General features: G+C 46.3%; 1 protein-coding gene across 3 annotated transcripts in view; it reads right to left on the bottom strand.

Annotated features, from left to right (window-relative positions):
• Positions 1 to 5,319, bottom strand: part of slc25a14 (solute carrier family 25 member 14) — a 77,511-nt gene extending 72,192 nt beyond the window's left edge. Inside the window, exons 1-2 of one of the 3 annotated variants that reach the window (XM_048605104.1) lie at positions 4,753 to 5,268; positions 4,585 to 4,671 (exon numbers count right to left, since the gene is read on the bottom strand). In XM_048605104.1, the coding sequence (XP_048461061.1) occupies positions 4,585 to 4,648 (64 nt within the window). In that variant the 5' untranslated portion in view covers positions 4,649 to 4,671; positions 4,753 to 5,268. Of the gene's footprint in view, positions 1 to 4,584; positions 4,672 to 4,752 lie in introns of all 3 variants that reach the window. The other 2 variants (XM_048605105.1, XM_048605106.1) reach the window with 2 other exon arrangements.
• Between the last annotated feature and the right edge of the window lie 6,793 nt (positions 5,320 to 12,112).

Genomic DNA, 12,112 nt, shown 5'->3' with positions numbered 1-12,112 from the left:
AGGGCGGAGTCCTCCTCACTTAGGTCCAAGATGAAGAGAAATGATTTTACTCAGAAGATTGTAAGCCTTCTTCACCACTGGTAATCGTACATACTTAAGCATACTCAAAGAGTGGGTGTCCACAGTGGTCCCTCTATAGATTAGGTATGTTTAAGGTATGGATTTTTGACTGCCAGTGCCCCGCAGAGCTAAGGGCTTGGATGGGTAAAAGATATTGGAGTATTCAATTAGACATGATCGTATTAAGAGAATTAAGGTGGATATGTCCCAAGGGCCTGATGGAATCTACCCCAGGTTATTGAGAGAGGTAAGAGAGGAGATTTCTGGGCCTTGACGAAGATCTTTGCATCCTCGCTAGTCAGTGGAGAGGTCCTGGAGGATTGTTGTGTAGCTATTGTTGTTTCTCTGTTCAAGAAGGGAAATAGGGACAATCCAGGAAACTATAGACCCGAGAGTCTCATGTTGGTGTTTGAGAAGCTATTGGAGAGAATTCTTAGGGATAGGATTTCCGCACATTTGGAAAAGCATTGCCTAATTAGGGACAGTCAGCATAGCTTTGTGTGGAGCAGGTCATGTCTTACTAACTGGATTGAAATTTTTAAGGAGGTAACAAAGGTGATCGATGAGGGTGGAGCAGTGGATGTTGTCTACATGGATTTTAGCAAGGCTTTCAACAAAGGTCCCTCACGGGAGGCTCATCCAGAAGATTAAGATGCTTAGGCTCCATGGTGACTTGGCTGTGTGGATTCAGAATTGGCTTGCCCATTGAGGGCAGAGGGTAGTGGTGAAAGGGTGTTTTTCTGGCTGGAGGTCTGTGACCAGTGGTGTTCTGCAAGGATCCATACTGGGGCCTCTGCTGTTTGTGATATATAAATGACTTGCATGAAAATGTGGATGGGTGAGTTAGTAAGTTTGCAGATGGTACAAAAAAAGAGCGGTGGAGTTGTGGGTAGTGTAGAAGGTTGCCAAAGGATGCAGCAGGATATAGATCAGTTGCAGATATAGGTGGAGAAATGCCAAATGGAGTTTAATTTGTGTAAGTGTCAGGTGCTGCACTTCGGGAGATCAAATGTTAAAGGAAAAGTATAGTTAATGGCAGGACAGTAAACAATGTTGATGCATAGAGGGATCTTGGGGTTCAAGTCCATAGCTCCTTGAAAGTGGCCACACAAGTAGAGGGTGGTAAAGAAGGTGTATTACATGCTTGCTTTTATTGGTCAAGAAATGGAGTAAGAGAGTCAGAATGTCACGTTGCAGCTTTATAAGACTTTAGTTAGGCCACAGTTTTTAAGAGTATTACGCTCAGTTCTGGTGCCACATTATCGGAACAATGAACAAAAACAAATTTGTTGGAAAAGCTCAGCAGGTCTGGCAGCATCTGTGAATGAAAAAAACAAAGTTAATGTTTCAGGTCTGGTGACCCATCTTCAGAACTAGAAACAATGTGGAGGCTTTGGAGAGGGTGCAGAGAAGATTTACCAGCATGACAGAAACTAAGGGGAGACTTGATAGAAGTCTATAAAATTATGAAATGCATAAATAGGGATGATGGTCAGAATCTTTTTCCCAGAGTTGAAATGTCTAATACTATGGGCATGCATTTAAGGTAAGAGGAGGAAAATTCAAAGGAGATGAGAAGCAAGTATTTTTCCACAAAGAGTGGTAGGTGTCTGGAACGTGCTTCCAGGGGTGGTGGTGCAGGCAGATACAACAGGGACATATAAAGGAATTTTAGGTAAGCACATCAATATGCAACAAATAGAGGGATATGGACCAAAGGCAGGCGAAAGGGATTAGTTTAATTTGGTGTCATGTTTGGCACAACATCAGGGGTTGAAATGTCCGTCCCTGTGTTAAATTGTTCTATGTTCTATTTATTGAATGGCAGACCACAATCAACGAGCTTTTAGGCCTTTTCCTGGTGCTCCATTCAAAATGAAGGCTGTCGTCTTAATGTGTATTTCACTGTTCAGTGAGCACATGTTCCGCCTGTACTCATGCCTGCATCTAATATCTGAGACAACAAGGTGCAGGGCTGGATGAACACAGCAGGTCAAGCAGCATCATAGGAGCAGAGAGGCTGACGTTTCGGGCCGAGACCCTTCATCAGAAAAGGGGGAGGGGAGGGGAAGGGGGTTCTGAAATAAATAGGGAGAGAGTGGGAGGCGGATAGAAGATGGATAGAGGAGAGGATAAGTGGAGAGGAAACAAACAGGTCGAAGAGGTGGGGATGGGGCCAGTAAAGGTGAGTGTAGGTGGGGAGTTAGGGAGGGGATAGGTCAGTCCAGGGAGGACGGACAGGTCAAGGGGGCGGGATGAGGTTAGTCGGTAGGAGATGGAGGTGTGGCTTGAGGTGGGAGGAGGGGATAGGTGGGAGGAAGAACAGATTAGGGAGGCAGGGACGAGCTGGACTGGTTTTGGGATGCGGTAGGGGGAGGGGAGATTTTGAAACTTGTGAAATCCACATTGATACCATTGGGCTGCAGGGTTCCCAAGCGGAATATGAGTTGCTGTTCCTGCAACCTTCGGGTGGCATCGTTGTGGCACTGCAGGAGGCCCAGGATGGACATGTCGTCTGAGGAATGGGAGGGGGAGTTGAAATGGTTCGCGACTGGGAGGTGCAGTTGTTTGTTGCGAACCGAGCGTAGGTGTTCTGCAAAGCGGTCCCCGAGCCTCCGTTTGGTTTCCCCAACGTAGAGGTAGCCACACCGGGTACAGCGGATGCAGTATACCACATTGGCAGATGTGCAGGTGAACATCTGCTTGATGTGGAAAGTCTTCTTGGGGCCTGGGATGGGGGTGAGGGAGGAGGTATGGGGGCAGGTGTAGCACTTCCTGCGGTTGCAGGGAAAAGTGCCAGGTGTGGTGGAGCTGGAGGGGTGTGTGCAGCGGACAAGGGAGTCACGGAGTTACGTGGAACAATCCCTCTTCCGTACCTACACCGGCCCTAAACCCCACCTCTTCCTCCATTACATTGATGACTGTATCGGCGCCGCCTCGAGCTCCCATGAGGAGCTCGAACAGTTCATCCACTTCACTAACACCTTCCACCCCAACCTTAAGTTTACCTGGACCATCTCTAACACCTCTCTCCCATTCCTGGACCTCTCTGTCTCCATATCGGGCAACCACCTAGACACCGATATTCATTTCAAGCCCACTGACTCCCACAGCTACCTAGAATACTCCTCCTCCCACCCACCTTCCTGCAAAAATGTTATCCCCTATTCCCAATTCCTTCGCCTCCGCCGCATCTGCTCCCAGGATGAGGCATTCCACTCCCGTACATCTCAGTTATCCTCGTTTTTCAAGGACCATAACTTCCCCCCCCCTCAGTGGTCGAGAACGCCCTCAACCGTGTCTCCCACATCTCCCGCAACTCATCCCTCACACCCTGTCCACGCAATAAGAACCAAAAAAAATGCCCCTCGTCCTCACGTACCACTCCACCAACCTCCGGATCCAACGCATCATCCTCCGACACTTCCACCATCTGCAATCCGACCCCACCACCAAAGACATCTTTCCCTCCCCACCCCTATCTGCTTTCCGGAGGGACCACTCTCTCCGTGACTCCCTTGTCCACTCCATACTCCCCTCCAGCTCCACCACACCTGGCACTTTTCCCTGCAACCGCAGGAAGTGCTACACCTGCCCCCATACCTCCTCCCTCACCCCCATCCCAGGCCCCAAGAAGACTTTCCACATCAAGCAGATGTTCACCTGCACATCTGCCAATGTGGTATACTGCATCCGCTGTACCCGGTGTGGCTTCCTCTACGTTGGGGAAACCAAGCGGAGGCTCGGGGACCGCTTTGCAGAACACCTACGCTCGGTTCACAATAAACAACTGCACCTCCCAGTCACGAACCATTTCAACTCCCCCTCCCATTCCTCAGATGACACGTCCATCCTGGGCCTCCTGCAATGCCACAACGATGCCACCCAAAGGTTGCAGGAACAGCAACTCATATTCCGCTTGGGAACCCTGCAGCCCAATGGTATCAATGTGGATTTCAGAAGTTTCAAAATCTCCCCTCCCCCTACCGCATCCCAAAACCAGTCCAGCTCGTCCCTGCCTCCCTAACCTGTTCTTCCTCCCACCTATCCCCTCCTCCCACCTCAAGCCACACCTCCATCTCCTACCAACTAACCTCATCCCGCCCCCTTGACCTGTCCATCCTCCCTGGACTGACCTATCCCCTCCCTAACTCCCCACCTACACTCACCTTTACTGGCCCCATTCCCACCTCTTCGACCTGTTTGTTTCCTCTCCACCTATCCTCTCCTCTATCCATCTTCTATCCACCTCCCACTCTCTCCCTATTTATTTCAGAACCCCCTTCCCCTCCCCCTTTTCTGATGAAGGGTCTCGGCCCGAAACGTCAGCCTCTCTGCTCCTATGATGCTGCTTGACCTGCTGTGATCATCCAGCCCTGCACCTTGTTGTCTCGGATTCACCAGCATCTGCAGTTCCTACTATCTCTGCATCTAATATCTCATTGGGATAGGCTGACTGGTTAGCAACTACGAACATGGAGGTAGCTGAAGAAGGATTACAAGATTGTGAAAGTATACACTTACCAAACTCAGCAGTGACAGAAGCCAGGCCTCCATAGACAAAAGGTTTCCAGTTTAGGTTGGACATCTCCCGACCTTCGCCAGTTCTAACTTTGAAAGGAGTAAATGCCAATGAAATAATCAAACAGAGTTCGCCAGCCAGGCAATGGCAGGTTTGAATGCAGTGTTTACCTGGCAGGTGCAACTCAGTGGTTAGTCTCCTCAGGGCATTTCGCACTCAAGTCAGAGATAGTAGGAACTGCCGATGCTAGAGTCTGACATAACAAGGTGTGGAGCTGGATAAACACAGCAGGCCAGGCAGCATCAGAGGAGCAGGAAAGCTGACGTTTCGGGTCTGGACGCCTCGCAGTCAAGTCAGTTATCGCAACGAGAATCCTAGAGATGCGCTGACTTAACCTTGTGAGAGTGATGCAAACCTGAAACACATAAAAAATGTGCACCCTCCCGGCAGTGAGGCTTGTGGGGGCCGGGGCCTAGGAGGGACCTCCCGGGACTGCGCTCCTAACCCCTACCCCCCTGTCAGACTTGTCTCCGTGCAGAGAATTTCCCTCAGCGGGTGGCAGGCTATCTCTCTCCCTCTCTGCTCTGTCTTGGGAAGGGTCAGTCTCTCATTGTATCTCGAGGAGAAAAGAAAGAAGAGAACCTGACTGTCCTCTAGCGCAGCTACTCCTGCATCATTTCCGCATGACCCGGAAACTGCCGTTTCCAGGGCAACAGGGGCCCTGGAAAAGAGAGAGTCGTGTTTACGGTCAACGCGGAGATCCAGACAAACTCAGAGATACAACAGTCAATATAGAGACCCAGAAATGTGCGCGCAATTTAGAGATATCCTCCTAAATAGAGAGACGCAGAATAATTAGACAGAACCAGAGACCCACAATAAATAGAGAATAAGAGTTACCCACAGGAAATAGAGCCAGAGGTAGTTATAGTAAGGCACAAGTCAGGAGTTTGATGGGATACTCCCCATTTGCCTGGATGAGTGCAGGCAAGAAGCTTGACACCGTCCAAGACAAATCAGCACGCATGTTTGGCAGTACATTCGCAAGCATCCACTCCCTCCACCAGCGACGCTCAGTAGCAGCAGTGTGTACTATCTACAAGCTGCACTGCAGAAATTCACCAAAGATCCTCAGATAGCACCTTCCAAACCCACGACCACTTCCATCTAGAAGGACAAGGACAGCAGACATACGGGAACACCACCACCTCCAAGTTCCCCTCCAAGGCACTCACCATCCTGACTTGGAAATATATCGCTGTTCCTTCACTGTCGCTGGGTCAAAATCCTGGAATTGCCTCCCTAATGGCATTGTGGGTCAACCTACAGCAGGTGGACTGCAGTGGTTCGAGAAGGTAGCTCACCACCACATTCTCAAGGGCGATGAGGGATAGGCAAGAAATATTGGCTAGCCAGTGACACCCACATCCCACAAATGAATAGGAAAAAAAAAGTAATTAGAAAGACCCAGAGAAATCTACAGGACATGAAGGGACTCAGCGGGACCCACAGTAAATCAGAGTCCAGAGAAACCCGGAGTAAATACAGAAACCCGCAGTAAATAAAGAGACCAGACAGACCCTCACATAATTAGAGATAGGCAGAAATAACCACTTGTAAGTAGAGTGATTCAGAGATAACAGGTATACGGAGAAAACCATTGCTGGAGATAACCAGAGAACCATAGGGAATCAAAATCTGCATAACAAAAGGTAGCTACAAGTAATTGGAGATAAATCACCTCTAACTAGAAATAACCACAGAGAGCCAGAGATAACAGATCAATAAAGATAACTGCATGTAACAAGAAATAACTATAAAGGCATTAGGGTGAACAAGTCCCCAGGTCCGGATGGGATCTATCCCAGGTTACTGAGGGAAGCAAGAGAGGAATTAGCTGGGGCCTTAACAGATATCCTTGTAGCATCCTTGACATGGGTGAGGTCCCGGAGGACTGGAGAATTGCTAATGTTGTCCCCTTGTTTAAGAAGGGTAGCAAGGATAATCCAGGGAATTATAGACCGATGAGCCTGACGTCAGTGGTGGGAAGCTGCTGGAGAAGATACTGAGGGATAAGATCTATTTACATTTGGAAGAAAATGGGCTTATTAGTGATAGGCAGCATAGTTTTGTGCAGGGAAGGTCGTGTCTTACCAACGTGATAGAATTCTTTGAGGAAGTGACAAAGTTGATAGATGAGGGAAGGGCTGTAGATGTCATATACATGGACTTCAGTAAGGCATTTGATAAGGTTCCCCATGGTAGGCTGATGGAGAAAGTGAAGCTGCATGGAGTCCAAGGTGTACAAGCTAGATGGATAGAGAACTGGCTGGGCAACAGGAGACAGAGGGTTGTAGTGGAAGAGAGTTTCTCAAAATGGAGAACTGTGACCAGTGGTGTTCCACAGGGATCCGTGATGGGACCACTGTTGTTTGTGATATACATAGATGGTCTGATTAGCAAGTTTGCAGATGACATTAAGATTGGTGGAATAGCAGATAGTAAAGGGGACTGTCGGAGAATGCAGCAGAATATAGATAGGTTGGAGAGTGGGGCGGAGAAATGGCAGATGGAGTTCAATCCAGGCAAATGCGAGGTGATGCATTTTGGAAGATCCAATTCAAGAGCGAACTATACGGTAAATGGAAAAGCCCTGGGGAAAATTGATGCACAGAGAGATCTGGGTGTTCAGGTCCATTCTACCCTGAAGGTGGCAACGTTGGTCGATAGATTGGTCAAGAAGGCCTACGGCATGCTTTCATTCATCGGATGGGGTGTTGAGTACAAGAGTTGGCAGGTCATGTTACAGTTGTATAGGACTTTGGTTCGACCACATTTGGAATACTGCTTACAGTTCTGGTTGCCACATTACCAAAAGGATGTGGATGCTTTGGAGAGGGTGCAGAGGAGGTTCACCAGGATGTTGCCTGGTATGGAGGATGCTAGCTATGAAGAAAGGTTGATTAGATTAGGATTATTTACATTAGAAAGACGGAGTTTGAGGGGGCGACCTGATTGAGGTCTACAAAATCATGAGAGGTATAGACAGGGTGGATAGCAAGAAGCTTTTTCCCAGAGTGGGGGACTCAATTACTAGGAGTCACGATTTCAAGGTGAGAGGGGAAAAGTTTAAGGGAGACATGCGTGGAAAGTTCTTTACACAGAGGGTGGTGGGTTCCTGGAACGCGTTGCCAGCGGAGGTGGTAGAGGCAGGCACGATAGCGTCATTTGAGATGTATCTAGACAGATACATGAATGGACAGGGAGCAGAGGGATAAGATCCTTGGAAAATAGGCGTCAGGTTTAGATAGAGGATCTGGATCGGCACAGGCTTGGAGGGCCGAAGGGCTTGTTCCTGTGCTGTAATTTTCTTTGTTCTTTATTATGAGTAACCAGATACAACTAGAGGTAAGCACAGGTAACTAGAGATAATCAGAATTAACTGTGGATAGCTTGAGATGTGCACAGGTAACCAGAAGTAACCAGGGATAATTAAAGATAACCAGTTTCATTGCATGGTTGACAACAGAGTGCTGTGGTAGCTCTGAAGATCAGGTGACCTCTGTGGAGGGAGCAAGAGAGATGTAAACCTTCTCTGTTGACCCCTGTCACCCATTCCTACAGAAGAGTAGCAGAACACAGAACAGTACATGACAGGAATAGGTCCTTTGGCCCACCATATCAGTGATACCATCATGCCATTTTAAACTAATCCCATCTGCCTGTACGTGGTCTGTATCCTCCCATTGCCTTCCTTTTCATATGTCTATCTAAATGCCACTTAAACATTGCTGTTGTATTTGCTTCTCCCACCTCCTCAGGCAGCATTTATTGTGGCTCTGTCTAATTATTCTGGGTCTCTCTATTTCGGAGGGTCTCTGTAAATTGTGCGCACATCTCTGGGTCTCTCAATTTAATGTGGCTATTTCTGAGTCTCTATATTGACTGTGGCTCTGACTATTTACTGTAGGTATCCCTGGTTCTTTCAATTTACACTGGGTCTTTCTATTTACTATGAAACTCTATTTGTTGTAGCTCTGAGTCTCTCTATTTACTGTAAGTCACTCTGGGTCTCTGTGTTGACCATGAGCTGGACTGTCTGCTTTCCGGGGGCTGCAGTTGCACCAGTAACAGCAGTTTCCGGGTATGCGGAAGTGCCTTGCTTATCTCTTTTAAACTTCACGCTCTCACTTTAAACCTATTATCCCTAGTATTTGACATTTCCACCCTGGGTAAAAGACTCCAACTATCCACCCTATCCACGCCTGTTATAATTTTATACACTTCTATCAGGTCGCCCTTCAGCCGCCAATGCTCCAGCAAAACCAAACCAAGTTTGCCCAACCTCTCCTTACAGCTAATATATTTCAATCGGGGCAACGTTCTGGTAAACCTCATTTGCACCCTCTCCAAAGCCTCCACATCCTTCCTATAGTGTGGCCAACAGAACTGTATACAGTACTCCAAATGTAGCCTAGCTAAAGTTTTACACAGCTGCAACGTGACTTGCCAACTTTATACTCAATGGCCAGCCGATGAAGGCAAACATGTCATATACTTTCTTTACCAACTTATCCAAATGTGTACCTACTCTCAAGGAGATATGAACTTGCATCCCAAGATCCCTCTGTATATCAGTGCTCCCAAGAGTCCTGAAATTTATCGTATACATTCCTGTAGTATTTGACTCCCAAGATGCATCATTTCACAACTCCATCTGCCATTTCTCTGACTAACTTTCCAACTGACCTATATCCTGCTGTATCCTTTGACAACCTCCCTCAATATCCAGAACTCCACCAATTTTCATGTTCTCTGCAAACTAATTAATCAGACCACCTACATTTTCGTCCAAATCATTTATATAAATTAGAAACAACAGACGTTCCAGCATTGATCCTTGCGGAACACCACTAGTCACAGACCTCCAGTCAGAAAAAAAACCCTCCACCTCTGTCATGTATGACCAAACCAATTACCACCTCACCACGGACCACATGTGACTAAATCTTCTGGACCAGTCTATCATGAGGGACCTAGTCAAATGCTTTGGTCAAGTCCACGTAGACAACTGCCCTACCTTCACAAATTACTTTCATCACTTCCTCAAAAATGTCAATCAAATTTGTGAGACAAGACCTCCCCTGCACAAAGCCATGCTGAAAGTCCCCAATAATTCCATTCTTTTCCAAGTGCAAGTAAATCTTGTCCCTAAGAATCTTCTCCAGTGATATCCCTACTATGAATGTAAGACTCATTGGCCTATAGTTTCCTGGATTATCCATGTTGGCCTTCTTAAAGAAAGAACATTGGCTATCTTCTAATGTCAGACCTCGCCTGTGGCTAAAGAGAATACAAAGACCTCTGCTAAGGCCCCAGCAATCTCCTTCCTTGCCTCCCTCAATAACCTGGGATAGATTCTATCAGGCCCTGGAGCTATCTGCCTTAATGTTTTCCAAGATACGCAACACCATGAATTACTTAATATCGATATGCATAGAATATCCACAAACCTCTCCCTAAACTTACCATCATTCATGTCCTTCTCCTTGGTGAATACTAATGCAAAGTACCCATTAAGGATCTCACCCACTTCCTCTGGCTCCAAACATAAATTTCTTCCTTTGTCCTTGAGTGGAACTGCCCTTTCCCTAGCTAATAATATCTTTATGAAATGCCTTGGGACTCTGCTTAATCCCAGTTGCCAAGGATGTTTCATGTCCCCTTTTATTCCCTACCCCCCCCCTCCCCCGCCCACCCACGATTCCTTGTTTAAGCTCTTTCCTACTTTCTTTATATTCCTCAAGGGCCTTGCCCGATGTCAGGTTCCTAAACCTTACATACGCTTCCTTCTTCTTTTTGACTAAGTTTTCAATATCTCTTGTCATCCAGGATTTCATAATCTTGCCATCTTTATCTTCTGTGCTAACAGGAAAATGCTAGTCCTGAACACTCATCAATTGGTCTTTAAAAGAATCCTACGTGTCAGATTGGATTTACCTGCAAACAGCCGGCTCTGATGTAATTTCTCCAGTTCAAATATTGGAATCGAAACATTAACTTTTTCGTTTTCTACAGATGCTGCCAGACCTGCTGAGTTTCTCCAGCACTTTACATATTTATTTCCGATCTACAGCTTATTTTGTCTAAATGGCTAGCAGCTGACTGGATGAGAGTTGGCAGGAGTGGGCTGTATGAACCCTCCAGATTGACACACCCATTAACATCAGCTCTCAACATTCAGCCTTGGAGAAACTCATAAGTGGATATCACCTGTTCGATGAGATCAAGAATTCCAAATATTCAAAAGCCACTGAATGAAGACTTCTCCCTTTATCTCAGTCTGAAATGGCTAAACCTTTACTCTGTGATGATAACTTTTAGCTCATGCAGGTGACTATTTGGCAGAGTAATGGTGTGGTGACTATGAAAGGGGTAGGTGTGGTGTCGGTGATTTTGAGCCATGGTGGTGTTGCCAGGGTAGGTCTGGATTTGAGAGAAATGATGAGTTCAAATGGTGAAGCTTCTAGAAAAGCGATTTACAAAATGAATGACATTCATTCAGAATTAAGGAATGCAAGCACAGATTTGTTGATGGCAAATCAAATGTCTTCACCCAGAGAGTGGTGATCCTCTGGAATTCTCTGCCCACAGAAAGCAATTGAGACCAAAACTTTTAATTTTTTTTCAAGAAGAGTTAGATGTAGTTCTTAGGGCCACAGAGATTAAGGGGTATGGGTAGAAATCAGGAACAGGATATATAGTTGGATGATCAGCCAAGATCCACACTGAATGGCAGACCAGAGCAGGCATATGTTTCCATGTAACCAGCCTCCTCAAGTTTTAATGAGATAATTGACAGCAATTGAGAGGCTTTGGATTGTATCTTCAGAATTTGCAGATGGCAGCAGGACAGGCTGAGTGGGTATAAAGTAAAGCAGGTAGCATGCTCAGTTGTATTAATAAAACCAGACAGTAGAAAAACAAGGAAGTTATGTTAAATGCAGGTTTGGCCTCAAATAGAGTATTCTGTCCAGTTTGTGGCACTGTACTTTAGAAACAACGTGAATATATTAGAGTGGGTGCTGAAAAATAATTACAAGAACAACTCCAGGGATGAGGAACTTCAGTACAGAAGAAAATTGGAGCAGCTGAGACTGTTTTCCTTGAAGATGGTTGAGTAGAGATTTGCTTGTGATAGATCGTGAAGAGCCTGGGTAGAAGAGATAGGGAGAAAATATTCCAATTAGTGAATGAATTGAGAATGAGAAAGCACAGATTTTAATAATTGGTAAAAGAATAAATGGGGATGAAAAAGAAAACCTTGTACTGTGGCAAGAGTATAGGCTCTGAAATGCAATCCTGTGACCGTGGTGGAGACAGGAACATTCAAAGCTTTCAAAAGGAAATTGGATCATTATCTGAAAAGGGAAAATGTGCAGGGTTATGGGGAAATGGTGGGGGAGTAGAACTAGGTGAATTGTTCCTTCTGGGAGACAGACACAACAAGCAGGAAGGCCTCTTGTGTTA

Source organism: Rhincodon typus, chromosome 14 (assembly GCF_021869965.1).
Source record: "Rhincodon typus isolate 14 chromosome 14, sRhiTyp1.1, whole genome shotgun sequence".
In the NCBI taxonomy this organism is placed as follows: Eukaryota; Metazoa; Chordata; class Chondrichthyes; order Orectolobiformes; family Rhincodontidae; genus Rhincodon; species Rhincodon typus.
This window is presented reverse-complemented; position numbering and strand designations above follow the sequence as displayed.